Source organism: Haematobia irritans, chromosome 1, assembly GCF_050003625.1.
Source record: "Haematobia irritans isolate KBUSLIRL chromosome 1, ASM5000362v1, whole genome shotgun sequence".
In the NCBI taxonomy this organism is placed as follows: domain Eukaryota; kingdom Metazoa; phylum Arthropoda; class Insecta; order Diptera; family Muscidae; genus Haematobia; species Haematobia irritans.
Genome location: NC_134397.1, coordinates 236,780,266 through 236,808,148, shown reverse-complemented (window position 1 = coordinate 236,808,148; position 27,883 = coordinate 236,780,266). Strand labels below are relative to the sequence as shown.

At 31.3% G+C, this 27,883-nt stretch overlaps 2 protein-coding genes across 4 annotated transcripts in view; one reads left to right on the top strand and one right to left on the bottom strand.

The window, feature by feature from the left end:
- GABA-B-R2 (gamma-aminobutyric acid type B receptor subunit 2) overlaps window positions 1-25,740 on the top strand; it is a 28,212-nt gene extending 2,472 nt beyond the window's left edge. The window contains exons 2-15 of one of the 2 annotated variants that reach the window (XM_075304154.1): window positions 171-450; window positions 701-1,182; window positions 4,979-5,159; window positions 5,228-5,446; window positions 5,503-5,643; window positions 7,592-7,746; window positions 7,816-8,179; window positions 8,246-8,356; window positions 8,420-8,644; window positions 14,376-14,742; window positions 21,800-21,905; window positions 21,978-22,287; window positions 22,364-22,520; window positions 24,789-25,740. In XM_075304154.1, coding sequence (XP_075160269.1) covers window positions 202-450; window positions 701-1,182; window positions 4,979-5,159; window positions 5,228-5,446; window positions 5,503-5,643; window positions 7,592-7,746; window positions 7,816-8,179; window positions 8,246-8,356; window positions 8,420-8,644; window positions 14,376-14,742; window positions 21,800-21,905; window positions 21,978-22,287; window positions 22,364-22,520; window positions 24,789-25,426 — 3,705 coding nt within the window. In that variant the 5' untranslated portion in view covers window positions 171-201 and the 3' untranslated portion in view covers window positions 25,427-25,740. Of the gene's footprint in view, window positions 1-170; window positions 451-700; window positions 1,183-4,978; window positions 5,160-5,227; window positions 5,447-5,502; window positions 5,644-7,591; window positions 7,747-7,815; window positions 8,180-8,245; window positions 8,357-8,419; window positions 8,657-14,375; window positions 14,743-21,799; window positions 21,906-21,977; window positions 22,288-22,363; window positions 22,521-24,788 lie in introns of both variants that reach the window. The other variant, XM_075304087.1, reaches the window with a different exon arrangement.
- The window catches only part of disp (RND transporter family member dispatched), a 55,992-nt gene that overhangs the window by 13,684 nt on the left and 14,425 nt on the right, over window positions 1-27,883 (bottom strand). The window contains exon 11 of one of the 2 annotated variants that reach the window (XM_075303913.1): window positions 5,317-5,444. The exons of the other annotated variant lie outside the window; for it this stretch is intronic. The gene's annotated coding sequence lies outside the window, so the exon portion shown is untranslated. Of the gene's footprint in view, window positions 1-5,316; window positions 5,445-27,883 lie in introns of those variants that run through there. 2 annotated transcript variants of the gene reach the window in all.

Here is a 27,883-nt window from a genome sequence, read left to right as displayed (position 1 = left end):
GGTTCACTTTTTTTTGAGTGTATACAAAAAATAGTAAAAAATTCAGAGTTGTAGGTTTTTGTAACGCGCAAAGTTTTTCAATTCGATATTAATTTTGAATTCGAATTTGGGAGCTTGAACAAAAATATTAAATTCACGTATGACAGCCCTAACTGACATTAATATTACAGGCACTACGTCTACACAACTCTACAAATTCACATGATGCGGTCATGGTCGTCATGCACTCTGCTGGTAGTCCTACTGGCAATTATAACGGTCATCAATGCTAGAACTGCTAAAAGATCCGATGTTTACATAGCTGGATTCTTTCCATATGGCGATGGTGTGGAAAACTCTGACACAGGACGTGGTGTCATGCCCAGCGTAAAGCTAGCATTATCCCATGTTAATGAACATCCAAGGATATTGACTAATTATCGTTTGCATATGTGGTGGAATGATACTGAGGTAATCGCATATATATATTTTGTTTGAATAAAATGAAATAATTAAAATATTTAATTGTGATTTGTAAAACAAAAGAAAAAACTAAAATCTAAGAAAAAATCATTGGCACCACTTCAGACCATATGAACCAAGTTTTTCTTTAAATTTTAGTTTATACTGATCTTATTTATATGTTTTTTTACACACGATAAAACAAATTAATAAACTATTTCCAAAACTAACGAACATTATTTTACATTCCTTTCCGTAGTGCAATGCTGCTGTGGGCGTGAAATCATTTTTCGATATGATGCACTCAGGACCCAACAAACTTATGCTATTCGGTGCAGCATGTACACATGTAACTGATCCCATTGCAAAAGCTAGTAAACATTGGCATTTAACACAACTATCCTATGCCGATACTCATCCTATGTTTACCAAAGATGCTTTTCCGAACTTTTTCCGAGTAGTACCTTCGGAGAATGCTTTCAATGCTCCACGTTTGGCACTTTTAAAGGAGTTCAATTGGACTCGTGTTGGAACTTTGTACCAAAATGAGCCACGTTATTCATTGCCCCACAATCATATGGTAGCCGATTTGGATTCAATGGAATTGGAAGTTGTTGAAACGCAAAGTTTTGTCAACGATGTTAGTGAGTCGCTGAAGAAGTTACGCGAGAAGGACGTTCGCATCATATTGGGTAATTTCAATGAACACTTTGCCCGTAAGGTATTCTGCGAGGCATATAAGTAAGTACATTTTTCTGTTACACTAAAGAAAAATATTTGTTATAAGCACAAAGAATTATTACCTGTAAATTGCAGTTCCAAAAATTACCAAATTTAAAAAAATCTTTATAAATATCCCTTAGATTGTAAATGTGTACAATTTTAAATGTTTCAATGATTTTGGCTAGCGCCAAAAAGGTGAAAGTTATCAAAACTAAAATATTGAATTTAAATCAAAATTTGTCACATTTTATTCCTATAGAAAATTTTGTCAAAATATTTCTATAGAAAATTTTGTCAAAATTCCATGTCTATAGATTTTTTTTTTAATTTTGTCTATAGAAACTTTTTTAAAAGTTTTATTTCTATAGAAATTTTTCTCAAAATTTTGTTGCTTTAAAAATTTTTGTCAAAATTTTATTTCTATAGAAAATTTTGTCAAGATTTTATACTCTATAGAAAATTTTGTCAAAATTTTATACTCTATAAAAAATTTTGTCAAAATTTTATACTCTATAGAAAATTTTATTTCTTGAAAATTTTGTCAACATTTTATTTCTATAGAAAATTTTGTCAAAATGTCATTTCTATAGAAAATTTTGTCAAAATTATATATTCAATAGAAAATTTTGTCAAAATTTTATTTCTATAGAAAATTTTATTTCCATAGAAAATTTTGTCAAAATTTTATTTCCATAGAAAACGTTGTCAAAATTTTATTTCCATAGAAAATTTTGTCAAAATTTTATATCCATAGAAAATGTTGTCAAAATTTAATTTCCATATAAAAAGTCTGTCAAAATTGTATTTATATAGAAAATTTTATCAAAATTTTATTTCTATAGAAAATTTTGTCAAAAATTTATTCCCATAGAAAATTTTGTCAAAATTTTATTTCTATAGAAAATTTTGTCAAATTTTTATTTATATAGAAAATTTTGTCAAAATTTTATTTCTATAGAAAATTTTGTCAAACTTTTATTTCTATAGCACATTTTGTCAAAATTGTATTTCTATAGAAAATTTTGTCAAAAGGTTATGTCTACAGATTTTTTTTTAATTTTGTCTATAGAAAATTTTGCCAAAATTTTATTTTTATAGAAAATTGTGTCAACATTTTATTTCTATAGAAAATTTTGTCACAATTGTATTTATATAGAAATTTTGTCAAAATTTTATTTCAATAGAAAAATTTTTCAAAACTTTATTTCTTGAAAATTTTGTCAAAATTTTATTTCTATAGAAAATTTTGTCAAAATTGTATTTCTATAGAAAATTTTGTCAAAATTGTATTTCTATAGAAAATTTTGTCAAAAGGTCAAGTCTATAGATTTTTTTAATTTTGTCTATAGAAACTTTTTTAAAAATTTTATTTTTATAGAAAATGTTTTAAAATTTTATTTCTTGAAAATTTTGTCAAAATTTTATTTCTATAGAAAATTTTGTCAAAATTTTATTTCTATAGAAAATTTTATTTCCATAGAAAATTTTATTTCTATAGAAAATTTTGTCAAAATATTATTTCTAAAAATTTTGTCAAAATTTTATTTCTATAGAAAATGTTGTCAAAATTTTATTTCTATAGAAAATTTTGTCAAAATCTTATTTCTATAGAAAATTTTGTCAAAATTTTATTTCTATAGAAAATTTTGTCAAAATTTTATTTCTATAGAAAATTTTGTCAAAATTTTATTTCTATAGAAAATTTTGTCGAAATTTTATATCTATAGAAAATTTTGTCGAAATATTATTTCTATAGAAAATTTTACCGAAATTTTATTTCCATTGAAAATTTAGTCGAAATTTTTTTTCGATAGAATATTTGTCAAAATTTTATTTTTATAGAAAATTTTGTAAAAAGTTTATTTCTATAGAAAATTTTGTCAAAATTTTAGTTCTATAGAAAATTTTGTCAAAATTTTATTTCTATAGAAAATTTTGTCAAAAATTTATGTCTATAGAAAACGTTGTCAAAATTTCATGTCTATAAATTTTTTTTTTAATTTTGTCTATAGAAAACTTTTTGACAATTTTATTTTTAAAGAAAATTTTGTAGCTATAAAAATTTTTTGTCAAAATTTTATTTTTTAGAGAATTTTATATAAATTTTAATTCTAGAGAAAATTTTATAAAGATATAAGCAATTGAGTGAATAAATCCTTCAAATCAGATAAATATGAGAGTGCATTTTGAGTGAGTGATTCACACGCAAAGAAAAAAAATTTGGAAAACGTGTACCGAAAATGTTTTTCTTTTGTTAGAGTTTTTTGAATTGCTTCGAAAATTTTAAACTTTTATCACCAAAAAAATTAGTTTGATACAAAATTTTTATTTTTTTCAATAAAAAAAGTTATTTTTGAAACAACAACACAGTCCATTTCGTTTATATCAAACACTGTTCTTTTCTGACTTTAGGTCTTTAATAAGACACATTTTACAGTTCAAAATTTAATACACTACAATGTAATGTCGAACATATCTGGAATATATGTAAAAAAAAAAAAAACAAAAAAAAAAACTTTGGTCGAAGCAAGGATCGAACCCACGACCCTTGGCATGCATGTCGGGCGTAGCAACCACTGCTCCACGGTGCCAAACTAAATGTTTGTTTCTCTCAAATAAACTTTGTTTATTCGGTTCGTGGGCGCCGCAAGCTATGCTATATAAATATAACTTATATGAATATTTATCTATTGATGACCATAACAGGTACATAGCTCAGTGGTTAGTGTGTTGGCTTACAAAGTGCATGGTCCGCGGTTCAATTCTCCGTCCAGGCGAAAGGTAAAAAAATTTTAAAAATTTATAAAATGGTATAATTTCTTCTACATTGTTGGTATTACAGGAAAAGGTGTTAAGAACTAAAAAACCTCGTGGATGTGAGAAGGATGTGAGGGCAAATGCAATTAGCAAGAAAAAATATTTTTTTGTTGTGTGTTGTCTTTATGAAATTGTTTTTACATCCTGGAAAAGAATAAACGTTTATCACAAACAGTATATACTTTTCCTCCAAATACACTTCCTTACAGCGAAAAGCAAATGAGAAACGAACTTTGTTTGTCTAAAATTTCGTTTGGGGCGAAAGAATTATTTTTTTGCGTGCATATTTATATGACTCGCTAGCGGATTTATTCACTGAATGGCTTATTAATTTTTCATTTTGTGGTAAATTTTCTTCTAGTTGGTCTTATTTCTTACGATCATGAAGAGAGACTAAACGTTTTTCCCATGGTTTTTACTTTTTCGGTGGCACAGAGTTACTGTTAAACACGTTTTGTTTTTGTTTTGAAAATTCCGCCTATTTTCATCGATATATTTTCAACCACCTAACATATCGTTGTACACGTTTGTTCGTCATCTCAATACCTTGCATTTAAGTACAACGATATAATCGAACATTTCCAGCTCGAAATATGATTTGTCTAGTGAAAAAAGACGAAAAACAAAAAATAACGCAATATCTCAAAAAAATGCCTTCATTTTCGAATTCAGCAGATGAAAAAAAATCACCTCCTATCAAATGTACATTTTCAGTGTAAACTGTTGTAATTCTGAAAAATTCTTATTTGGCACGGAATCAATACCAAAATCATTAGTGTTAAAACAAAATCTTTGGAACTGGAGAGAAGATTTTTTTTTGTAAATAGTAGAGACTCTAATGAGAATAAATAAATATGAATAGTTGTTTTGACAAACTATTTTATATTCCGTTACGTGTTTTAACCGCAGAACTATTTTTATGAATGTATTGCAAATTTTCTTCACAACATTGCTACAAGTAAAGGAAAGAATTAAAAAAAATATTTATATTTTACAGATTGGATATGTATGGCAGATCTTATCAGTGGCTTATAATGGCTACATATTCTACGGAATGGTGGAATACAACCATCGATACAGAATGCAGTGTAGAGGAGTTAATACAGGCCTTAGAGGGAACTATGATGGTGGATCTGTTACCTTTGTCCACAAGTGGAGATATAACTATAGCAGGAATTGTAAGTCATCGCTTGGACAATATCAAAAATTTTAAACTTAAAACAATAGTAACGCGTGATATTTTCAGACTGCAGATGAATATTTATCGGAATATGATAGTTTGCGCGGTAATGAATATTCTCGTTTTCATGGCTACACCTATGATGGTATTTGGGCTGCAGCATTAGCCATTCAGTATGTGGCTCAAAAACGTGAGGATTTTCTTACACATTTTGATTATCGTGGCAAGGAATGGGAGAGCGTTTTTCTGGAAGCTTTGAGGAATACTTCATTTGAAGGTGTCACTGTAAGAAGAAATAAATAAATTTTAAAAATAGGTGTTAATATTTTATTTCATTACAGGGACCTGTTCGTTTCTATAATAATGAACGTAAGGCCAATATACTCATAAATCAATTCCAATTGGGTCAAGTGGAGAAAATTGGAGAATATCATTCCCAACTTAATCATTTGGATTTAACCATGGGAAAACCAGTTAAATGGGTAAGTTTAGGTGGAAAAATAGTTATTACTCGGATTGTCATAAAATGAATATACAGAGAAACCTCTCAATATTGGACACAACTTTCGTGACACGTTTCATTTTAAAATTAATGTCCGTGAAGAAGATTAAAAAAATCTTCTTACAAAAATGTTGGAAAAATTCAAAGGTTTACTTTACGGTCTTAAGATGAAAGTCAGATTTTTTATTTGGCCACTGTGTCAAAAAAAATTATATGAAAAACTTCTTTTGGCCATATCTTCTTAAATATGCGTCGTAGACCACCCCCAAAAAATTTAAAAATCCAACCAAATCCTAAAAAAAATTTTGATATGAAAAATTAATTATGAAAAAATTATTTTTATATAAAAAAATTTAAATTTATAGATGAAAAACTTCTTTTGCCTATATCTCCTACACCAAGCGTGCTAGAGCCAAAAGGACGTTAATTCGTGACCACCCCCAAAAAATTGAAAAATCCATCCAAATCCTTAAAAAAAATAAAATTTTTGTATGAAAAACTTCTTTTGGCCATATCTCCTTAAATATGCGTCGTAGAGTGAAGAGGATGTTAATTCGTGACCACCCCCAAAAAATTGAAAAATCCATCCAAATCCTAAAAAAAAAAAAATTGTATGAAAAACTTCTTTTGGTCATACCTCCTTAAATATGCGTCGTAGAGTGAAGAGGATGTTAATTCGTAAACACCCTAAAAAATTTAAAAATCCATCCAAATCCTAAAAATTTTTTTTTGTATGAAAAACTTCTTCTGGCCATATCTCCTTAAATATGCGTCGTAGACCGAAAAGAAGGTTAACTCGAGACCCTCCCAAAAAAATTGAAATTTTTATATGAAAAACTTCTTTTGTCCATTTCTCTTAAAGTAAAAGTGCTTGAGCCAAAAGGACGTTAATTCGTGACCACCCCCAAAAAATTGACAAATCCATCAAAATCCTAAAAACTTTGAAACTTTTATATGAAAAACTTATTTTGCTCATATCTCTTTAAATATGCGCCTTAGAGCGAAAAGGAGGTTAATTCGTGACCAACCCAATAAAATTGAAAAATCCATCCAAACCCTAACAAAATTTAATTTTTATTATAAAAACCTTCTTTTGCTCATATCTCCTAAACTAAGCGTGCTAAAGCCAAAAGGACGTTAATTCGTGACCACCCCCAAAAAATATGAAAAACTTCTTTTGGCCATAGCTCATTAAATATGCGTCGTAGAGCGAAAAGGAGGTTTATTCGTGACCACCCCCAAAAAAAAATGAAAAATCCTTCGAAATCCTAAAATATTTAAATTTTTATATGAAAAACTTCTTTTGGCCATATCTCCTTAAATATGCGTCGTAGAGCAAAAAAGAGGTTAATTCGTGACCGCCCCCAAAAAATTCAAAAATCCATCCAAATCCAAAATAAATTTAAATTTTTATATGAAAAACTTCTTTTGCTCATATCTCCTTAAATATGCGTTTTAGAGCGAAAAGGAGTTTAATTCATGATCCGAAAAATTGAAAAATTAATCCACATCCTAAAAAAACACACAATTTTTATATGAAAGAATTCTTTTGATCAGATCTCCTAAACTAAGCGTCGTAGAGCCAAAAGGATGTTAATTCGTGACCACCCCCAAAATATTGGAAAATCCATTCAATCCTAAAAAAATTGAATTTTTTATATGAAAAATTTCTTTTGCTCATAGAGCGAAAAAGAAGTTAATTCGTGACCACACGGACGAAAAATACTGTTTTCCTTCAATCACTGTAATGATAGTATCAATCACCAAAGTAAATTAAAAAAATATTTGACACAACTATTTTTTGTGATTGATTTATGTTTCAATTAAAAAATTTATTGAATCAATTAAAATTTTAATTGAATATTTTTTAAAACTCAATTAAAATTTTAATTAGAAATTGGATTTCGCTCTATTGAAATTTATTTCAGGTTGGTAAAACGCCGCCAAAGGATCGTACCCTGATCTATATTGAACATAGCCAAGTGAATATTACCATCTATATAATCTCTGCAAGTGCCTCAGTTGTGGGCATGATAATTGCCTGTGTATTCCTGGCTTTCAATATAAAATATCGAAATCAAAGGTATTTATAAAAATTCAAATTAATAAAATGTAATAATTAGAAATTATTCATATTTAAATTTTCTTTCAGATATATAAAAATGTCTAGTCCACATTTGAATAATTTAATTATAGTTGGTTGTCTATTAACCTATATGAGTGTAATATTTTTGGGTTTGGATACAACACTCAGTAGTGTGGCTGCATTCCCCTATATATGTACCGCACGTGCTTGGATATTAATGGCTGGTTTCAGTTTAGCATTTGGAGCAATGTTTTCGAAAACTTGGCGTGTCCATTCCATTTTTACCGATTTAAAATTAAACAAAAAAGTTATCAAGGATTATCAATTGTTTATGGTTGTGGGCATATTACTCTTCATTGATATAGCCATTATAACGACGTGGCAAATTGCTGATCCATTCTATAGGGATACCAAACAATTGGAACCAAGGGTAAGTAAAAAAATATTCTACTACAAATATATGAAGCATTTGCAAACCTCATCCCCATATTTATAGCATCATGAACATATGGACGATGTTTTGGTTATTCCAGAAAATGAATATTGTCAATCTGAGCATATGACAATATTTGTAAGCATTATTTATGCTTATAAAGGTTTGCTTTTGGTAAGTAGTCCTTACCATAGACTTTTTGGGGGTAATGTGTAAATGTTCATCTTCCCATTTTAGGTCTTTGGCGCCTTTTTGGCTTGGGAAACACGTCATGTTTCTATACCAGCTTTAAATGATTCCAAGCATATTGGATTTTCGGTCTATAATGTTTTCATCACATGTATTGCCGGTGCTGCGATCTCGTTGGTTTTATCCGATCGCAAGGATTTAGTTTTTGTCTTACTCTCATTTTTTATAATTTTTTGTACGACAGCCACTTTGTGTTTGGTGTTCGTACCGAAAGTAAGACTGGTAGTAAGGAAGTTTTGTAGTTTTTTGTCCATGTATTTATGCATAATTTGATAATTATAATTTTGATTTTGCATATTCTTTTTCTTGTGTTTTGAGTTCGAATTCAAATGAAGAAGAGTCAACAATTACACAATGGAAACAAACTAATTAATAATATTAATTATTGTTAACTTAACAGTAACATGTACAAAATTCATATACATAACATAATAGCATACATAAATACATTTGGCCATTTAATTAACATGTGACTACATCCATGAAATATAAGAGACAATGACAATAATAGCTCCTTCGCTTACCGAATAATTTGTCATATTGTTTTTTTTTGTTTTTACCGACGAAACTTCGTTTTTCGTTTCCCGAGAAAGAAACTATTAAAATTCTTACCCCCATTTTCAGGAAGCTCCGTTAGTGCTGTCTGTCATCTTGTCTATATATTCCATATGCCAGTTAGGAACGTAACTGCTAACAATTTTTCAGTTAAAGTTATCCGGAGAGAAGATATTTCGATTTTACTTTCTGTTAACTGGGAGATAAAGTCTAACGGAAATACATGAAAATGGCAGTTAAAGTAATTGGTATGTATAGGGTAGCTGACATAAATTGTTACCAGCTCAGAAGAAAACAATTTCACGAAAATTTTTCCAATTAAAGTCTTATAGAAAGTAAATTCCAAATATCTTCTCTCCGGTTAACTTTAACTGAAATTTTTTCGGCAGTTAAGTTCCTAACTGTCATATGGAATATATACGCAAGATGGCAGCTATGCCCATAATACAGGTTAAAAGTTCGTTAATTAACGGAGCACTAACGGAGCATTATGAAAATGGCCGTTAATTGGAAAAATTTTAAAACTTTAATTGATTGAAGACATTTCTATTAAAAATTAATTGGATCAATTAATTTCGTGATTTTTGTCTTCAATCATATCATATTTTTTTGTGTGTGGAAATAACAGGTTGGCTGATAAGTCCCCGGTCCAACAAAGAAAAACACATTTTTTTGTCAATATTCGTTTTTATTATTCAACATAGTTCCCTTCAAGAGCGATACAACGATTATAACGACCTTCCAATTTGTTGATACCATCTTGGTAGTACTCCTTCGGTTTTGCCTCAAAATAGGCCTCAGTTTCGGCGATCACCTCTTCATTGCAGCCAAATTTTTTCCCTGCGAGCATCCTTTTGAGGTCTGAGAACAAGAAAAAGTCGCTGGGGGCCAGATATGGAGAATACGGTGGGTGGGGAAGCAATTCGAAGGCCAATTCATGAATTTTTGCCATCGTTCTCAATGACTTGTGGCACGGTGCGTTGTCTTGGTGGAACAACACTTTTTTCTTCTTAATATGGGGCCGTTTTGCCGCGATTTCGACCTTCAAACGCTCCAATAACGCCATATAATAGTCACTGTTGATGGTTTTTCCCTTCTCAAGATAATCGATAAAAATTATTCCATGCGCATCCCAAAAAACAGAGGCCATTACTTTGCCAGCGGACTTTTGAGTCTTTCCACGGTTCGGAGACGGTTCACCGGTCGCTGTCCACTCAGCCGACTGTCGATTGGACTCAGGAGTGTAGTGATGGAGCCATGTTTCATCCATTGTCACATATCGACGGAAAAACTCAGGTGTATTACGAGTTAACAGCTGCAAACACCGCTCAGAATCATCAACACGTTGTTGTTTTTGGTCAAATGTGAGCTCGCGCGGCACCCGTTTTGCACAGAGCTTCCGCATATCCAAATATTGATGAATGATATGGCCAACAAGTTCCTTTGATATCTTTAAGTCCTCTGCTATCTCGATCAACTTCATTTACGGTCATTCAAAATCATTTTGTGGATTTTTTTGATGTTTTCGTCGGTAACCACCTCTCCGTGCATTTCACCACGCTTGAATTTTGCATACCAATCAATTATTGTTGATTTCCCTGGGGCAGAGTCCGGAAACTCATTATCAAGCCAAGTTTTTGCTTCACCGTATTTTTCCCCTTCAGTAAACAGTATTCTCTCAAAACACGAAATTCCTTTTTTCCATTTTTTCACAATAACAAAAGTTGCTTCACAAAAGATGCTCTATCTCACAAACTAATTGACTTACAGACATCAAATTTTGACACGAATCGATTGAAGGTTGGTACTATATAAAAATACTATGCATTTAATACTAGCGAGGCCATCTATGTGTCAGACCGAGGACTTATCAGCCAACCTGTTAATCCAAATTTCTGAATCCATTCACTTTTACTAGATGCGACTCACGAGTTACAAGTTTCACGAAAATAATCTCCCAATATTTTAGCCCATTCTCGTACAATAGTTATCTTCATTAAGGTCAAATTTCTTTAAAATAATTAAATTTTAATTTAAAGAAAGTTTTTGATCATCATTTCAAATTTTTTGTTTTATTAAATTTAGGACAAAATTTTTGAAAATTTGCGTTCCAACTTTAAAGAAATAGTCCTTAGATTACCTGAAATATAGAATCTTTAGATTTACGATAAAAACGCTTCAAATACATATAGGCTAAGACTTATTTTGAGAATTTTGCATATTTGGTTTAAAACATTTTTTGGAATTAAGAAAACATTTTTTACTTTAAAATATCCGTTATAATTTCGATTTTTAAACTGGCATTTGTTTGTACGTGAAAAGTTTTATTAATATACCGGGAAAAGAGAATGAAAATTCAATAAATGAGATATGTATCCTAATTTTAATTTTATTGATCCTAGATTTAAAACAAGATAGGGCGCTAAAAAATGTCTGTATTTTAAAGAGGCCGCATCTTTTGCTAGGAATCAATACCAAAATCCTTGAAGAGGTCAACATCTTTGGATCCAAGTAAACTTTTTTTTTGAGTGTAGATTAATTAGTGGCATATGAACGGCAAATATATTAGACTTCAATAAGTATTTCATGGATGTCGTCACATACAAAATTGCATGAATAGTTATAAAAAAATTGCATTAAAAAAATATTTTGGAAAGAAATATTTAAATATTGTTGTCTGTGTGAAACCTGACAACATTTTTTGATTTCATAACATTATCGCGGTCGTTCAATACAAACAAATCAAAATAAAAGTGAGCTAACACGAAATGTTGCAAATTCAAAAAATCTAATCAAAGTTGTGTAGACTATACTATACGAGGGTTGCCTGTTATATTTCAGGATTAGAGAACAAAAACAAGTATTAATCATCGAAAATACAGTTATTATGACGCTCACAGTACGTACTCTTTATTGGTTCATTCAAGAAAAATCCAACTATAATTGTAATCGGAAAATAAGAAGTAGAATCTGCTAAAAAATTATAAGAAAATTTATTCCAATAATTGATTGCTTCAATTACAAAATTAATTTAGTTTTACGACTAAAATCAATTAATTTTTTTATTGAACCAATGTATAGAAATTATTATTTCCGAACAAATTCGTTTAGATTCAAATTGAATTTTTAATTGGATATAATTTATCTTTAAATTAAATTAATTTTTTAATTGTAATCAATTTCGATTCCAACTTCAATCAATACCACCCAGCAAAAAAAGTTGTTCCACAAACATTTCTTTTAAAGCCCATCCCAGAATCCCCCATCGAGTTTTTTTCCTCTTCCGATGCAGTCCTTTTGGACAAGTGCACAAACATTTCTTCTAAAGCGCATCTTGGGATCCCCCAATGATAGAAAACTAAAAAAAAATAGAAAATTAATAAAAAAGTAAACAAAAAAATAAAATAATAAAAAAAAAAATAAATTTCATCCCCGCTGGGATTTGAACCTGTGCCGTTTGACTTTTTCGCTTCCATGGAAGTTCTTTTGAGAAGGTTTTGCAAATTACGAGAATTTTTAATTTTTTTGTAGATTTTTAATGGTAAAAATATATTTATACGAAAATATATGCCGAAAATAAAAAATAAAAACGATGCATGACATAAAAAAAAATATTTTTTTAGAAAAATATTTGATAAAAAATTGCCGCTGGTGAGATTTGAACCTGCGTCTCTTATTTTTTTTCGTTCTACTAATAAAGAACATCTCGGGAAGCAATTAGAATGTTATTCCTTGGTGTCGTATTACGATCATATCACAAATTGACCTTTCCGCGCTTTATGTTCAATGGCGTTTGTGGCTGAGTGTGCTAAGGCGTTCTGTTATGGTGTTAACAGACCCAGGTTCAACCCCTGGTCGGAGCGAAAAAGTTTTTCAAATTGTAAAAATTAGATAATAGGGAAATAATTGTGTAATAAAACATATGGGTGAAAAAAAGTGAAATTGGTTGAGAAAAAAATTGTTTTTTTTTCGCTTTTAAATTTCTTCATTCAAATTAACTTCCAGGGCACAACTTCTAAAGCAATGCCAAGGATCCAAAAAGGGAGTACTTCCGTTCTATGACAAGCCCATGTAAAATTCATTAGGGATGATCCAAGTTTGCACTACTTCCGGATCACAGATTGGGGATCCAAACTATTTTTTTGGAAGCTCTTTTTTTGCTGGGCAGCAAGAAAAGCGTCGCCAAAAAAATGTAATGAAAATGTTCCTTTTGGATCCGGAAGTGGTGCAAAATTGACGATTAAGCGATGAATTTAACATGAGCTTGTCATAGGACGGAAGTCCTCTATTTCAACAGCCGGTGCTCTGAATTTGCATCACTTCTTTAGGTGTGATCCAAATTCAATGTTTTCAATGTAAATTTAAAAATTCTGTGATATTTTGTCAAATAAATAATTTTTATAATTTTTAATGGATTCTAACGCTAGTCTGAAACGTTTGACCTCAAATATTTTCAAAAATGCACAATTTTTTTCAGATTGAATTTAGCAATTTTTCGAGCAATTTTGTATCGATTTATGAAATCTTAAACTGTTTTTAACCAATTTGAAACAAAAAAAGTGAAAAAAGGATGTTGAATGAAAAGAACTTCCTGTGTAGTTAAAATAAAAAACATCATTGGGAGTACATCTTCTGGAAGTTCTTTTAAAGTTGTGGCTTTGGAAGAACTTCCAAATTTTTTTTGCTAGGATGTTTTATTAGAAATATTTTGGTGATCTTCTGTGAATTCACTTTGAAAGTTTTAAAAAATAATAGCCCGAAAATGTTCACGATTTAATTCCAATTTTTTGAGTAAAATTAATCTTTTAAGATACTGTAAACAACACCAATAGCGCTCGTATGTCAAAACGTTCTCAGTACCTCTAACCTCAAAAATGTCAAGCTTTACGATAGAGCTGTTAGTTGCAATACCAAATAAAAGACAACTCTCGTATAACTTTTCGTGTCAGCTACCATGTATAAATGTCAGGATCTAAAATAAATTAAGAATTTTGTCATAAACTTTAGAATATACAAACGTAAAATTCATATTAATTCATTAAATTCAATTTCATAATGCTACATACATTATATCTCTCTTATTTTCTTTCTGTATCTTTAAAATACTAATAACTTTTTTTCAAATAGCTTGATGTTCAATACTAACCCATATTCTAGCTAAATCTAGTCTGTATGCATTTTCTTTTCATTTCTTTTAACTGATCTCTACTCATATCTTAACTAGATTCCTTTTTTCCAATTAGATTAGAATTAATACAAAAATGTGTATGCTAGAACTATTCATGCAAAATTTCTTAACTTCTATAGAAACACTATAACACTCCAGAGAAAATGAATAATTATTAATAGAAAATTATGTTTTGTTGTATTTCACCAAAAATCATCATAGTTGGTAGAATTGAAACGCAATCCACAAGGTGTTGTTGATAAACGTGTTCGAGCGACTTTAAGGCCAATGTCAAAAAATCGCCGAGATTCCTCGGTATGTGAATTGGAACAACGTTTGCGTGAGGTAAAAAATACAAATTGTCGATTCCGCAAAGCATTGATGGAGAAGGAAAATGAATTGCAAGCGTTGATAAAAAAGCTGGGACCAGAAGCAAGAAAATGGATTGATGGTGTTACCTGTGGATCTGGAGCTGGCAGTATAGGTGGTGATACTGAACCAATATTAAGTTCTAATACAAATAATGCGGTAAACGACACAGTACGTCTCTCAGCCCCACCAGTTCGAAGGGATATGCCTAGCACAACAGGTGAGAAATTTTAGTAATATAGCGTGATTTTTATACCCTGTGCCACACTGTGGAACAGGGTATTATAAGTTAGTGCATATGTTTGCAATACCCAGAAGGAGACGAGATAGACACATGGTGTCTTTGGCAAAAATGCTCAGGGTGGGCTCTTGAGTCGATATAGCGATGTCCGTCTGTCCGTGAACACATTTTTGTAATCAAAGTCTAGGTCGCAGTTTTAATCCAATCGACTTCAAATTTGGCACAAGTATGTGTTTTGGCTCAGAATAGACCCCTATTGATTTTGGAAGAAATCGGTTCAGATTTAGATATAGCTCCCATATATATGTTTTTCTGATTTCGACAAAAATGGTCAAAATACCAACATTTTCCTTGTAAAATCGGCTCTGTTTAGTCGAAAAGTTATAAAAATGACTATAATTTTCCTAAACTTCTAATACATATATATCGAGCGATACATCATAAATAAACTTTTGCGAAGTTTCCTTAAAATTGCTTCAGATTTAAATGTTTCCCATATTTTTTTGCTAACATTGTGTTCCACCCTAGTGCATTAGCCGACTTAAATTTTGAGTCTATAGATTTTGTAGAAGTCTATCAAATTCTGTCCAGATCGAGTGGTATTTAAATGTATGTATTTGGGACAAACCTTTTATATATAGCACCCAACACACTTGACGGATGTGGTATGGTATCGAAAATTTAGATCTACAAAGTGGTGCAGGGTATAATATAGTCGGCCCCGCCCGACTTTAGACTTTCCTTACTTGTTTTTTTTTTTACTATTGAACATTACACAGAAAAAAAAGTAAACTACATTACGGGAAAAATGAACTATCTCGTGCGAAAATTGAACTAAATTGTATTCCAAATCTTGAAATTCATTAAATTAATGAAAATTTTCCGAAATATTTGGATTTTTATTTACCATTTAAGAAATGCATCTTTCTCCAAAAGAAAAAATTAACTAAAAATAAAGAAAAAATCTCAGGCGCCAGATCATTCCTATTTTAACTACGCTGTAGTTCATTCTTACTATTTTTGAGAAGTGTTCTAAAAATATCTTCTGTTTTAGTTAGAATTGAACTAATTTCTATGTCATTGAAATTTTACTGCCATTTAGTTCATAAAGTTTTTGAGACATACTTGGAATAAAGAAAAAATCGTTGGGCTGGGGAAAATTTCTTACAAAATTTTTAAAATAAACTAAAACAAAATAAAATTTTTGCAATAAGTATTAGTTCATTTTAACAACAGTTTTACAACAGATTTTTGTTTCTGTGTAGTGTTAAATAAAAACATGTAATGTCTTCATATATGTTATATATAAAATCCGAGTAATGTTTGACTTTCGGAAAATTGAAATTAAGTTCTCAAATCTCCTTGCAATTTGCAGGGAATGTTAAGGGTGGGCTCTAGACAAACAAAGCTCCGCAATTTCATTTTTCGATATTCGTTCAGTATAGTGAAAAATCGGAACTTCTCTGATTTACTTGAAAATTGCAGAGTATTTGGGGTCTGTGAAATAATATAGGGTACTCGCTTTTTTGAAATCCCAATCTTTATAAAAATTGAGCTCCAATTTGCTTGACATTTTCAAAGAAGGGTGGGGTGGGGTGGCGTCTACACAAAGATCCGTGGGGGGTGAGATTGTGAAATAATATAGGGGACTTGAGTTTTTGATATTTAGACGGGTCCCTACTCTCCTTTATCCCGAAATTTTGAAACTTGAAAAAAAAAGTTGCCCGAGTATCTTCAAAAATGTAAGGAAGGTTGAGAGTGGTCTCTAGAAAAAAAATCCCTAGCTTTTTCGATATTTGACTGGGCAGAGGGGTGGGGGCTTCTTCTACTCGCCCGACATTTTGCAACTTGAAGTAGAGGTGTGCACGTGAGTAATATTTTACTCACGCTCACGCACACTCACGACGGAGAAATCTTATTCACGCACGATATTTTTTGGTACGGCTCACGCACGCTCACGAAAGAAAATTTGTACACACGCACACTCACGCACGAAAATCTTTTAAATGTCGTGACTCACGAAAAATGTCGTCACTCACGAGAAACCTCGTGACTCACGAATAATTTTATGAGTAATTTACCTATAGAACCTGACTAAAAATATGAGTATGATCAAAATCGAGACCGTTATAAAACTCTTAACACTTAGGATGTCACTAAAATTATAAAAAAATTCAACTCGCAAATATTTTATGTTCGTAAGCTGGATTATTTTCGTGAGCGTGTTTTTCCGAAATTCGTTACTCACGCACACTCACGAAGATATTCGTGCCTGTTCTGGTACACACATGTACAAGTTACGTATGGTGTCACACTTAAAAGGTGTTCTGGCCAACACTATACACCGTCATAGACCTGAAAAATGTACACGAACATTTCTTTTGTGTAGGCTTAGTGTACAGCCATCGTATGCAAAGTTAGAAGTTTTTATAACAAATAAATAACAGATTCTGAAACTTTAATATGTTTTTTATAAATATTTGCAAATTTTATTGGGAAAGTCACTTATATATGTCAGAAACCACGATTTTAAAAATCCATCTAAAATTTGAACCGAAATTTCCTCTGATTGGTGTATAAATTTTGGGGTTGTTTTAATCAGCTGATTTTCAGTGTGTTCGAAAGTAGAATGTTGCCACAATTTTTTAAAGTTAACACAAAAAAAGTTTTAAGCAAAATTATCTTTGATTTTTGTGAATACTATCCGCTTTCCTAAACAAATCAAAGGTCTTTTTGAAAATATAAGGTAATTAAATTATAACTTTTACAAAATCAATGGGCTAAGAAAAGTGAATTTTACCAAATTTATTGCATGAAAAATATGGCATCTTCAATTCTGCAAAGTGTTCTTGGTGCACAAATCACTGAGCAAATTAAAAAAAAACTAACGCCGCCAATATCTTTCTGCACATGGAGGCCGCCACGATAGAAAATTTGTTTGCAATATTATTGTAAATATTTAAGCAATACAAATGAGAAAAACCTTAACAGAATAGGTAATTATGCCCACTATAATTAAATTTCCTTTAATGTATGGATGTTAAAAACTGTTTGACCAAAACCAAAATAAAAACTTCTCCGCCGTCAAAAACAAAAACGAGAACGACACGGCGATCGTTTGTTCATGAGTAACATTGAGGAGGGATAGAAAAAAACAAATCAAAACAGATTTGAAGCATCACGCAATTGTCCCCTTTTTCTTGATAAATTGCTCTTGTCCTTACATTATTCACTGCTAACAAAAATCCGGCAGGCATTTTATGGCTTTGAGTTACGCGCTTACTTTTAATTTTTTATGTTTATACCGGCAAAATATGTTTTGTTTATAATTTCTGTCTGCAAATAATATGGCTTGCAGAAAAAATCAGCTGTCACATTTTTCGATTAAAAGTCCGAAAAAAGTGTTCACACGTGTGACTCAGAACAACTAACTTTGTGTGTGGTGTGTAGAAAGTGTATAGTGTGGTGCACAATGCGGTGTGACCCAGAACAGACATGATTATTTTCGTGACTCACGCTCACGCACACTCACGCCGTTACCATCAGCGTGAGTCACGAAAATTTTCGTGAGTCACGACAATGTCGTTCATGTGCATACCTCTAACTTGAAGTAAAGTTTCCCGATTTTCTTGAAATTTTCAGGAAATGTTTTTTATATTTGATCAATGAAAGGGACGTTACTTTCTTTTAAAGTTTAGGGCAAAATCTAAAATTCTCAAATTTACTTGCAAATTTACTTTTTCGATATTTGGCTGGACAGGGGGGGATTCTTCTACTCGCCCGACATTTTGCAACTTGAAGTAAAGCTTCCCGATTTTCTTGAAATTTTCAGGAAAGTTTTTTTATACTTGATCAATGAAAGGTACGTTACTTTCTTTTAAAGTTTAGGGCAAAATCTAAAATTCTCAAATTTACTTGCAAATTTAGAGGGAACGGGGGAGAAGGTTATTAAATTAAATCAATGTACTCGTACATGATTTTTCGATAACCGGTCAGGGATGGGGAACTCCCCCTTGGAATAGGGAGAAATCTTAACTTCTTCAATTTACTTCTTTCCTGAATGTGCGCCTGTAAAAAGTTTTTAAAATCACCATCACGATTTCACGCGGACAACAAACATTCACTACATATTATTACAATATTTATTCGAGCTTATGGGTCAAGAAGATTAAGGGAATTAATACTATTAAGTTATTGAAAATAAATTGCCAGATATTTTTTCTGGCCACATTTTCATAGACGTTTAGTGTATAAAAATCTCATGATCGTTTAAGAAAGATTTTAACTACAATGTAAATGTCAAATTCCAGCAAACTACTGACTTTTCAGCAGTGTGTCAAAAAAAATTACTAATATAACAGTTTTTTGTCTGCTGAAAAATAACAATCAGTGTTTACTATTAACAGCATAACAGCAGTCTTTTTTCTATGAGTGTACACACAAAACATTTTTTTCTGATCCAATCAAGAAATTAATAGATCCAATTAATTTTTTCAATTGAAATGTCTTCAATCACAGAAATGATAGTATCAATTAAAAAATTAATAGAAATCAATTAAAAAATTGACACTAATAATTTATGTGATTGATTTTTGCTTCAATTAAAAAAATTGCTGAATCAATTAAATTTTTAATTTTGATATTTTTTAAGACTCAATTAAGACTTTTTTTGGAAAAATGTTTTTCTGTGTAGAGTAATGACTAAATCTAAACCACATAGTGGTCAGGGTATAATAACTTTGATCTGCCAAAAAATGTGCCTATCAGAAATATTGATTTTAGACCCCATAAAATATATACCGATCGACTCAGAATCACTCCTGAGTAGAGGTGTGCACGTGACCCACGAAAATTTTCGTGACTCACGAGTGAGTCGTGAGTTACGCTCATTGCAACGGCGTGAGTGTGCGTGAGTCACGAAAATAATATTTTCGTGAGTGTGCGCGAGTAACGAATTGCGCTCACCAACATAAAACACTTAAGAGTTAAATTCATTTACAATTTTAGTGACACCTGGGATATTAAGAGTGTAATAACGCTCTCGATTTTAATAATGCTCATGTTTTCAGACATGTCGCTAAGGTAAATTACTCATAAAATTATTCGTGAATCACGACATTTTTCGTGAGTCAAGATATTTTTATACTCACGCACACTCACGCACGAAAACGTCGTGACTCACGAAAAACACCGTGACTCACGAAAAATATCGTGACTAACGAAAAATATCGTGACTCACAATAGTTTTATGATTAATTTACCTTACCGAAGTGTCTGAAAACATGAGCATTATTAAAATCGAGAGTGTTATTAAACTCACTAAAATTGTATTTGAATTTAACTCTAAGCGTTTTATGTTGGTGATTCGGAATATTTTCGTGAGTGTAATTCGTTACTCAGGCACACTCGCGAAGATATTATTTTCGTGACCCACGCTCACGCACGACATTTTGGTTTGTTAATCACGCTCACGCAACCCCCGCGGTTGTCATGAGCGTGACTCACGACTCACGTACGAATCACGAAAATTTTCGTGAGTCACGACAATTTCGTGTCACGTGTACACCTCTACTCCTGAGTCTCTCTAGCCCTTGGGGTCCGTCCGTCCGTCTGTTCATGTATTTGTTGTTCGCAGGATTCCGGTCGCAATTATTAATCGATTTTGATGAAATTTGGTATATGGCGTTTTTTTGGCACAAGGACGAAAAATCGGATCAAATTTAGATATACCTCCCATATATATGTATCGACCGATTTCGATAAATAGGGTAAGATTGCGTTCATTTACTAACCGATCAGCGTCAAATTCGCCACAAAGTAATCTAATTTGCCACCTTTTAAGTGTGCTAAATTTTATCGAAATCGGCTCAGATTTTTTATATAGCTCCCATATATATATGAATCGCCCGATTTTCGCAAATTTGGCCATAAGACCCTTATTTATCAACCGATCTTATTCAAAGTTGGCCAAATCTAATTTTCTATAGTACTTAGTATATGTGCAAAAACAAAATCTTCGAAATCGGTCCAGATTTAGCTATTGCTCCCATATATATATATATATATATATCGCCCGATATTCCTAAATTTGGCCATAAACACCTTATTTATCCACCCATCTTACACAAAGTTGGCGTACCCTAATATTCTATAGTACAAACTATATTTGCAAAATATCATCCAAATCGGTTCAGATATATATTCAGCGCCAGATTTTCAAAAATTCGTCCCTAATAACTTTATTTTTGACCATAATGGTCTCATTTATTAACCCATTTTACTCAAATTCAGCACAAGATAATCTTCTGTAATATCAACCAATCCTGAAAATATCATCCAAATCGGGTCAGATTTAAATATAGCTCCCAATATATGTAGCACCCGATTTTCCAAAATGTGTTCATAATAACCTTATTTTTGACTGCAGTGGCCTCATTTATTAACCGATCTTATTCAAATTTAGCGCCAGGTAACCTTCTGTGGTTCAACCAAACCTGAAAAATATCATCCAAATCGGTTCAGATTTAGATATAGCTCCTATATATTTATTTTTATTTGTCATAATGCACTTATTAATTAACTTATTAATTAACCTCAAGTTTCCAGTTTGTATGTATTATCCGATCGTATTTAAACTTACATGTAACTCTTATATAATAATATTGCCTGATTTTCACGAATTTGGATCTATTACCCACATTAATAATGGACTCAATATTAGTTGTGAACCAACTCTGCAGATTCAAAATCAACTATAGCTACAACTATATATAATGTCAGATATTTCTGCTCAGATTGTCATAAAACTCCGATAAAAATGTACCCCTTAATGTTCTTAAATATGGAAATGCGGTTTATCTGTCAAACATATACCAATGTTACCCCACACATGCTTATGTTTACTAATTCAGTAGGTGTGGTTTAGTGAATGATATAGTCGGCCCCGCCCGACTTTCTACTTTACTCAATTGGTTTTGTATTGCAAATAAGTCAATTTTCAAAAATATTCAGTAAATATATATCTACATAATTTCAGAAATCACCGAATTAACATCAGTTGATAGTGTCACATCGACCCACGTTGAAATGGATAATTCTTTGATGTCAGTGCAATCGACAACAGTAGCTCCATCATTACCACCGTAAGTTTTCCCTAAACAAATATCTTTAATTCTATTCGAAAACATTGTATCTATCTGATTTATCGACAATAGAAAAAAGAACATAAAACGCCAAGATAGTCAACAACAGCAACATCATACTACTAAATCACACCATGTCATGCAGCAGCCAATACAACAACAATTGCAACAGCAACTTCAACAACAAGCGCAATTTCAACAACAGCAACAAGCCAAACAACAATGTAATGATTCCAGACGACACATTGAAAAACGTAATTCAGTTTCGGCGCAGACAGATGTCAGCATTGGTTCTATGTCCAGTCTCAAGCGACAGGAGTGTAATAATATACATCGTGAGGATTCAACATTGAGAGAACGACGTCAATCAACATCATCCAGGGTAAGTAATTGACATCATATAGGCGGATTTTTTTTGTCGAAATACCTAATGATTTTGGTTTTGTTTTTTGTTTTAGCATTATGATAGTGGCACTCAAACCCCTACGTCCAGACCCAAGTATACGAATAATAACCATCGTAATTCTTCAACTAACGTTTCAGCTTCACAAACCGATCTAAATAATGTATGTCCACATGGGGCTAGTCATGGAAAAACAAATAATGTTGTCAAAAGTAAGTGTAATTTCTATTGTTTTTTTTTTCTCCAATGCGCCTAATTTCTATACGGCAAACAATTTGTTTTTGCACGGTGGGCTCCATAGTAAAATTTGTTGAAAAAGTATTTTCAAATTGTCGTTTTTCACAAAAAAACATTTCTAATGAAGACTTTAATGATTATGAAAGCTGATCTCAAGCCCTTTCCAAAGAGCCTAGTCTCTATACCGCACACGGCTTAGTTTTTGCAAGTCGGTCCCGAGTTGTACAGCGGGTCCCGGCATAAAAATATGTTGAGCATAGTCTCTATACCGCACTCAGCTTAGTTTTTGCACAGTGGATTCCGGTTTGTTTTTTGCACAGTGGACCCCATAGCAAAATTTATTGAAAAAGGATTTTCAAATTGGCGCTTTTCACAAAAACTTTTCTAATGAAGGCTTTAGTGATTGCGAAAGCTGTGTTCAAGCCCTTTCCAATAAGCCTAGTCTCTATATCGCAAGCCACTTAGGTTTTGCACAGTGTGTTCCGGCATAAAAATATGTTGAAAATGCATTTTCAAATTTGCTCTGTTCACAATGAAGTCTTTAATGATTATGAATGCTCAACTCAAGCCTTTTCCAATGAGCCTAATCTCTGTACCGCACGCCTTTTGTTTTTGCACAGTCGGCCCCATAGCAAAAATAGGTTGAAAAAGTATTTTCAAATTTGCGCTTTTCACAAAATCATTTCTAATAAAGACTTTAGTGATTGTGAAAGCTGAGCTGAAGCCCTTTCCAAAGAGCCCAGTCTCTTCATCGCACGCGGCTTTGTACACTGGGTCCCGGCATAAAAATATGTTGAAAAGGCATTTTCAAATTTGCTCGTTTCCCAAAATCTTTTCTAATATAGACTTTAATGATAATGAAAGCTCAGTTCAGGCCTTTTCCAATGAACCTAGTCGCTATACAGCACGCGCCTTAGTTTTTGCACAGTCAGCCCAGGCATACAAATATGTTGGAAAGGCATTTCTGAATTGGCTTTTTTCAGAAAATTTTTTCTAATAAAGACTTTTATGATTATTCCTATACCGCAAGCAGTTAGATTTTGCACAGTGGGTCCATAGTAAAAATTTGTTGAAAAAGTATTTCCAAATTTGCAAAATCATTTCTAATGAAGACATTAGTGATTGTGAAAGCTGAGTTCAAACCGTTTACAATGAGCCTAATCTCTATATCGCACTCAGTTTTTGCACAGTGGACCCCATAACAAAAATATGTTGAAAATTATTTTCAAATTTGCGTTTTTCACACAATCTTTTCTAATAAAGGTTTTAGTGATTATGAAAGCTGAGCCTCTGAGTCTCTATACCGCACGCTGCTTAGTTTTGGGCCCCATAACAAAAATATGTTAAAAAATATTTCTAAATTTACTCTTTTCATCAAATATTTTCTAATGAAGACATTAGTGATTGTGAAAACTGAGTTCAAGTCCTTTCCAATGAACCTAGTCTCTTTACCAAATTCGGATTTTAAAAATTAAATTCGTATTTAAGGTGTTGGTTTGAGTCAAATATGGTAGAGTTAACGTTTCAGTGCTGATTTGATAGTTTTCTTCAAATTATTTAAAATAACCTATTTACGCTTTGTGTTCCACAAAAAATCAAAATGGTTCTTCTAACAATAGTGATGGCTAAATACATTTGGTGCAGTGGTTTTAGGTACATTTCTTATCACAGTTGACGATTCTTATAGTGTCATCTAAGAGGTTGGTTAGGTAACCTGTCAAAAGACCATAGCCAAGAAAAAGTGAACCGTGTATGACACAAAAGCCAATTTAATTCATTTTTAATTCATGGAATTTTTATATTTTAAGAATGTTTTGAATATTTTTATTTGTACATTAGTTGAATTAACTACAAAAGAGGAAAATTATACTAATTTACTAAATTCGTATCTACCACAACATAGTTTAGAATTTCTTAAAATTTGTAAATTTTACCAATAATGCGCACATCACTAACTTCGTGTGATACTAAAGATATTTTTGCAATTTTGAACTCTATTTTTTTCCTTCAAACTTTTCCTTCAATTAAAAAAAATAATTATGTCTAATAGAATTTCTTGAAGTCGTCGAAAAACGTTGACTTATGAAATCGGCGTGACATCTGCGTGAAACTTCGTGGTGGTTTCACTGTTTTTTGAGTGTATTGATTACACTCATAGAAATTCTGTTAATTATCATTCGAACTCGAGTTATAGAAATTACAATTTGATATCTAATACTAATTTTATTTCGTATAATTTTCAGCACCTGTAGCATCAGAAGCACGGCGAGTTAGCATGGGTTCGGCATTGAAATCGAATTTCGTAGTGTCACAAAGTGATCTCTGGGATACCCATACCCTATCGCATGCCAAACAACATTCAAGGCAATCACCACGCAATTATTCCAGCCCTCAACGCTGTTCCGAGCATAGTCACATGGTACCGACAGCCTATGATCAAATGACATCGCCCATACAAAGATCGGTTTCGGAAAAGAATCGCAATAAACACCGGCATAAGCCGCAAAAAGGTACCGTCTGTCAGAGTGAAACAGACAGCGAAAGGGAGCGAGAGCCTACACCACCAAGTACACAATGTATGCAACAACGAAAAACCAATCGTACCAACATTCAACATGCTGCTCATCATCATTCCTCGCCTATGATTGCACCCGATAAACAACGTTCTAATAACAATTCTAAACATCGTGGCATAAAAACTGATTCGTCCTCAATGTATGGGGCCAGCTCAGAAACAGAGCTACTTGATGGAGAAACTGCAATTTTACCAATATTCCGTAAATTACTCACCGAAAAAAGTCCCAATTATCGCGGACGCAATGTAGTTGGTCAAAGTTGTCCGAATATCTCAATTAAATGCGATATAGTCGAATATTTGTAGTTTTGTAACTTAGTAATCGTTTGTATGTATGTAACTAACATAATGGGCCTAAATTTGGAAGTTTTATTAATGCGCAAAAAAATAAACAAAGAATTAACCACCCTTAAATAATTGAATCTAGAATCTAATTCAAGTCATTACATTTTCACAAGAGAATAGCAATTATTAATGGATAACAATTTTAACTTTTTGGCAGCATCATATTTCAAAAAACAAAATAGCATACTCGTGACACCTTAAGAGTCACGATAAACATTGATGTTACAAAAAACAAAAACTAAATAAAATAAGCAATTTAAAATTTTTGAAAAAAATCTGAAAATAGTTTTATTACATTCTTACTAGGAAAACACATTAGAGAGATAACCACAAAATTGCCTAACGACCACGGATTTTTTACTGTATGGTAGATTGGTAGATTTCTAGATGTTTTGGTATATTTTGCGAAATATACCTCTCCAACTATCAGGTACATTATTTTTCTATAGAAATAAAATTTTGACAAAATTTTCTATAGAAATAAAAATTTGACAAAATTTTCTATAAAGCTGAGTACTATGTTCAGTTTTCAAGCTGAAAACCAGCTTATTTTCACGGTTACTTTTTTTAATCAATTAATTTCGAAATATTAAATGGTTCGCAATCAATACATTGGATCTTTTCCATCCATAATTTGAAGAGACTTGATAAAAATGTTATCGTCTTCATATATATTTTTGCACTTTTAATTTAGTGTTTTGGTGAAAAACTCGAACATAGTACTCACCTTAAGAAATAAAATTTTGACAACATTTTCTATAGAAATAAAATTTTGACAAAATTTTTTATAGAAATAAAATTTTGACAAAATTTTCTATAGAAATAAAATTTTGACAACATTTTCTATAGAAATAAAATTTTTACAAAATTTTCTATAGAAATAAAATTTTGACAAAATTTTCTATAGAAATAAAATTTTGACAAAATTTGCCATAGAAATAAAATTTTGACGAAATTTTCTGTAAAAATAAAATGTTGGCAAAATTTTCTATAGAAATAAAATTTTGAGAAAATTTTCTATAGAGTATAAAATTTTGAGAAAATTTTCTATAGAAATAAAATTTTGACAAAATTTACTATAGATAAAATTTTGACAAAATTTTCTATAGAGTATAAAATTTTGACAAAATTTTCCATAGAGTATAAAATTTTGAGAAAATTTTCTATAAAAATAAAATTTTGACCAAATTTTCTATAGAAATAAAATTTTGACAAAATATTTTATAGAAATAAAATTTTGAGAAAATTTTCTATAGAAATAAAATTTTGACAAAATTTTCTATAGAAATAAAATTTTGAGAAAATTTTCTATAGATATAAAATTTTGACGAAATTTTGCATAGAAATAAAATTGTGAGAAAATTTTCTATAGAAATAAAATTTTGACAAAATTTATTATAGACATAAAATTTTGACAAAATTTTCTATAGAGTATAAAATTTTGACAAAATTTTCTATAGAGTATAAAATTTTGACAAAATTGTCTATAGAGTATAAATTTTGACAAATATTTCTATAGAGTATAAAATTTTGACAAAATTTTCTATAGAAATAAAATTTTGACAAAATTTTCTATAGAAATAAAATTTTGAGAAAATTTTCTATAGAAATAAAATTTTGACAAAATGTTTTATAGAAATAAAATTTTGAGAAAATTTTCTATAGAAATAAAATTTTGACCAAATTTGCTATAAAAATAAAATTTTGACAAAATATTTCATAGAAATAAAATTTTGAGAAAATTTTCTATAGAAGTAAAATTTTGAAAAAATTTTCTATAGAAATAAAATTTGTATACCCTTCACCACTACTGTGGTCTTAGAATTAAATTCTGAGTCGATTTAGCGATGTCCGTCTGTCTGTCTGTCCGTCTGCCTGTTCTGTCCAAATCGAGTGATATATAAATGTTTGTATTTGGGACAAACCTTTATATATAGCCCCCAACACATTTGACGGATGTGATATGGTATCGAAAATTTAGATCCACAAAGTGGTGCAGGGTATAATATAGTCGGCCCCGCCCGACTTTAGACTTTCCTTACTTGTTATTGTTGTTTTTGATCTCACCTTAAAACCATGCATGGACTAAACTACAAGTGTAGCTTAACCAACAGAGGAAAAGTATACTTGTCAAATTTATTTGGGAAAAGCCCTATAGACTGCAAGATTGTTGGATGTACAGCTGTTTCGGAATTACCACATTCCTCATCAGCATCCTCTACTTGCAGCAAAACTATCAACAGAATAAATTCGGGTAATCCACTCAACCCAAAGTGAACTACACTTGAACCTTCCGAAAAAAGGTTTGATAGTCGGCTAGTCAATGCATGGTTTTAAGCTGAGATCAAAAACAACAATAATGATTGAAGGGAAACCAACAATAGCAAACAAAACAAATAAAATTTTGACAAAATTTTC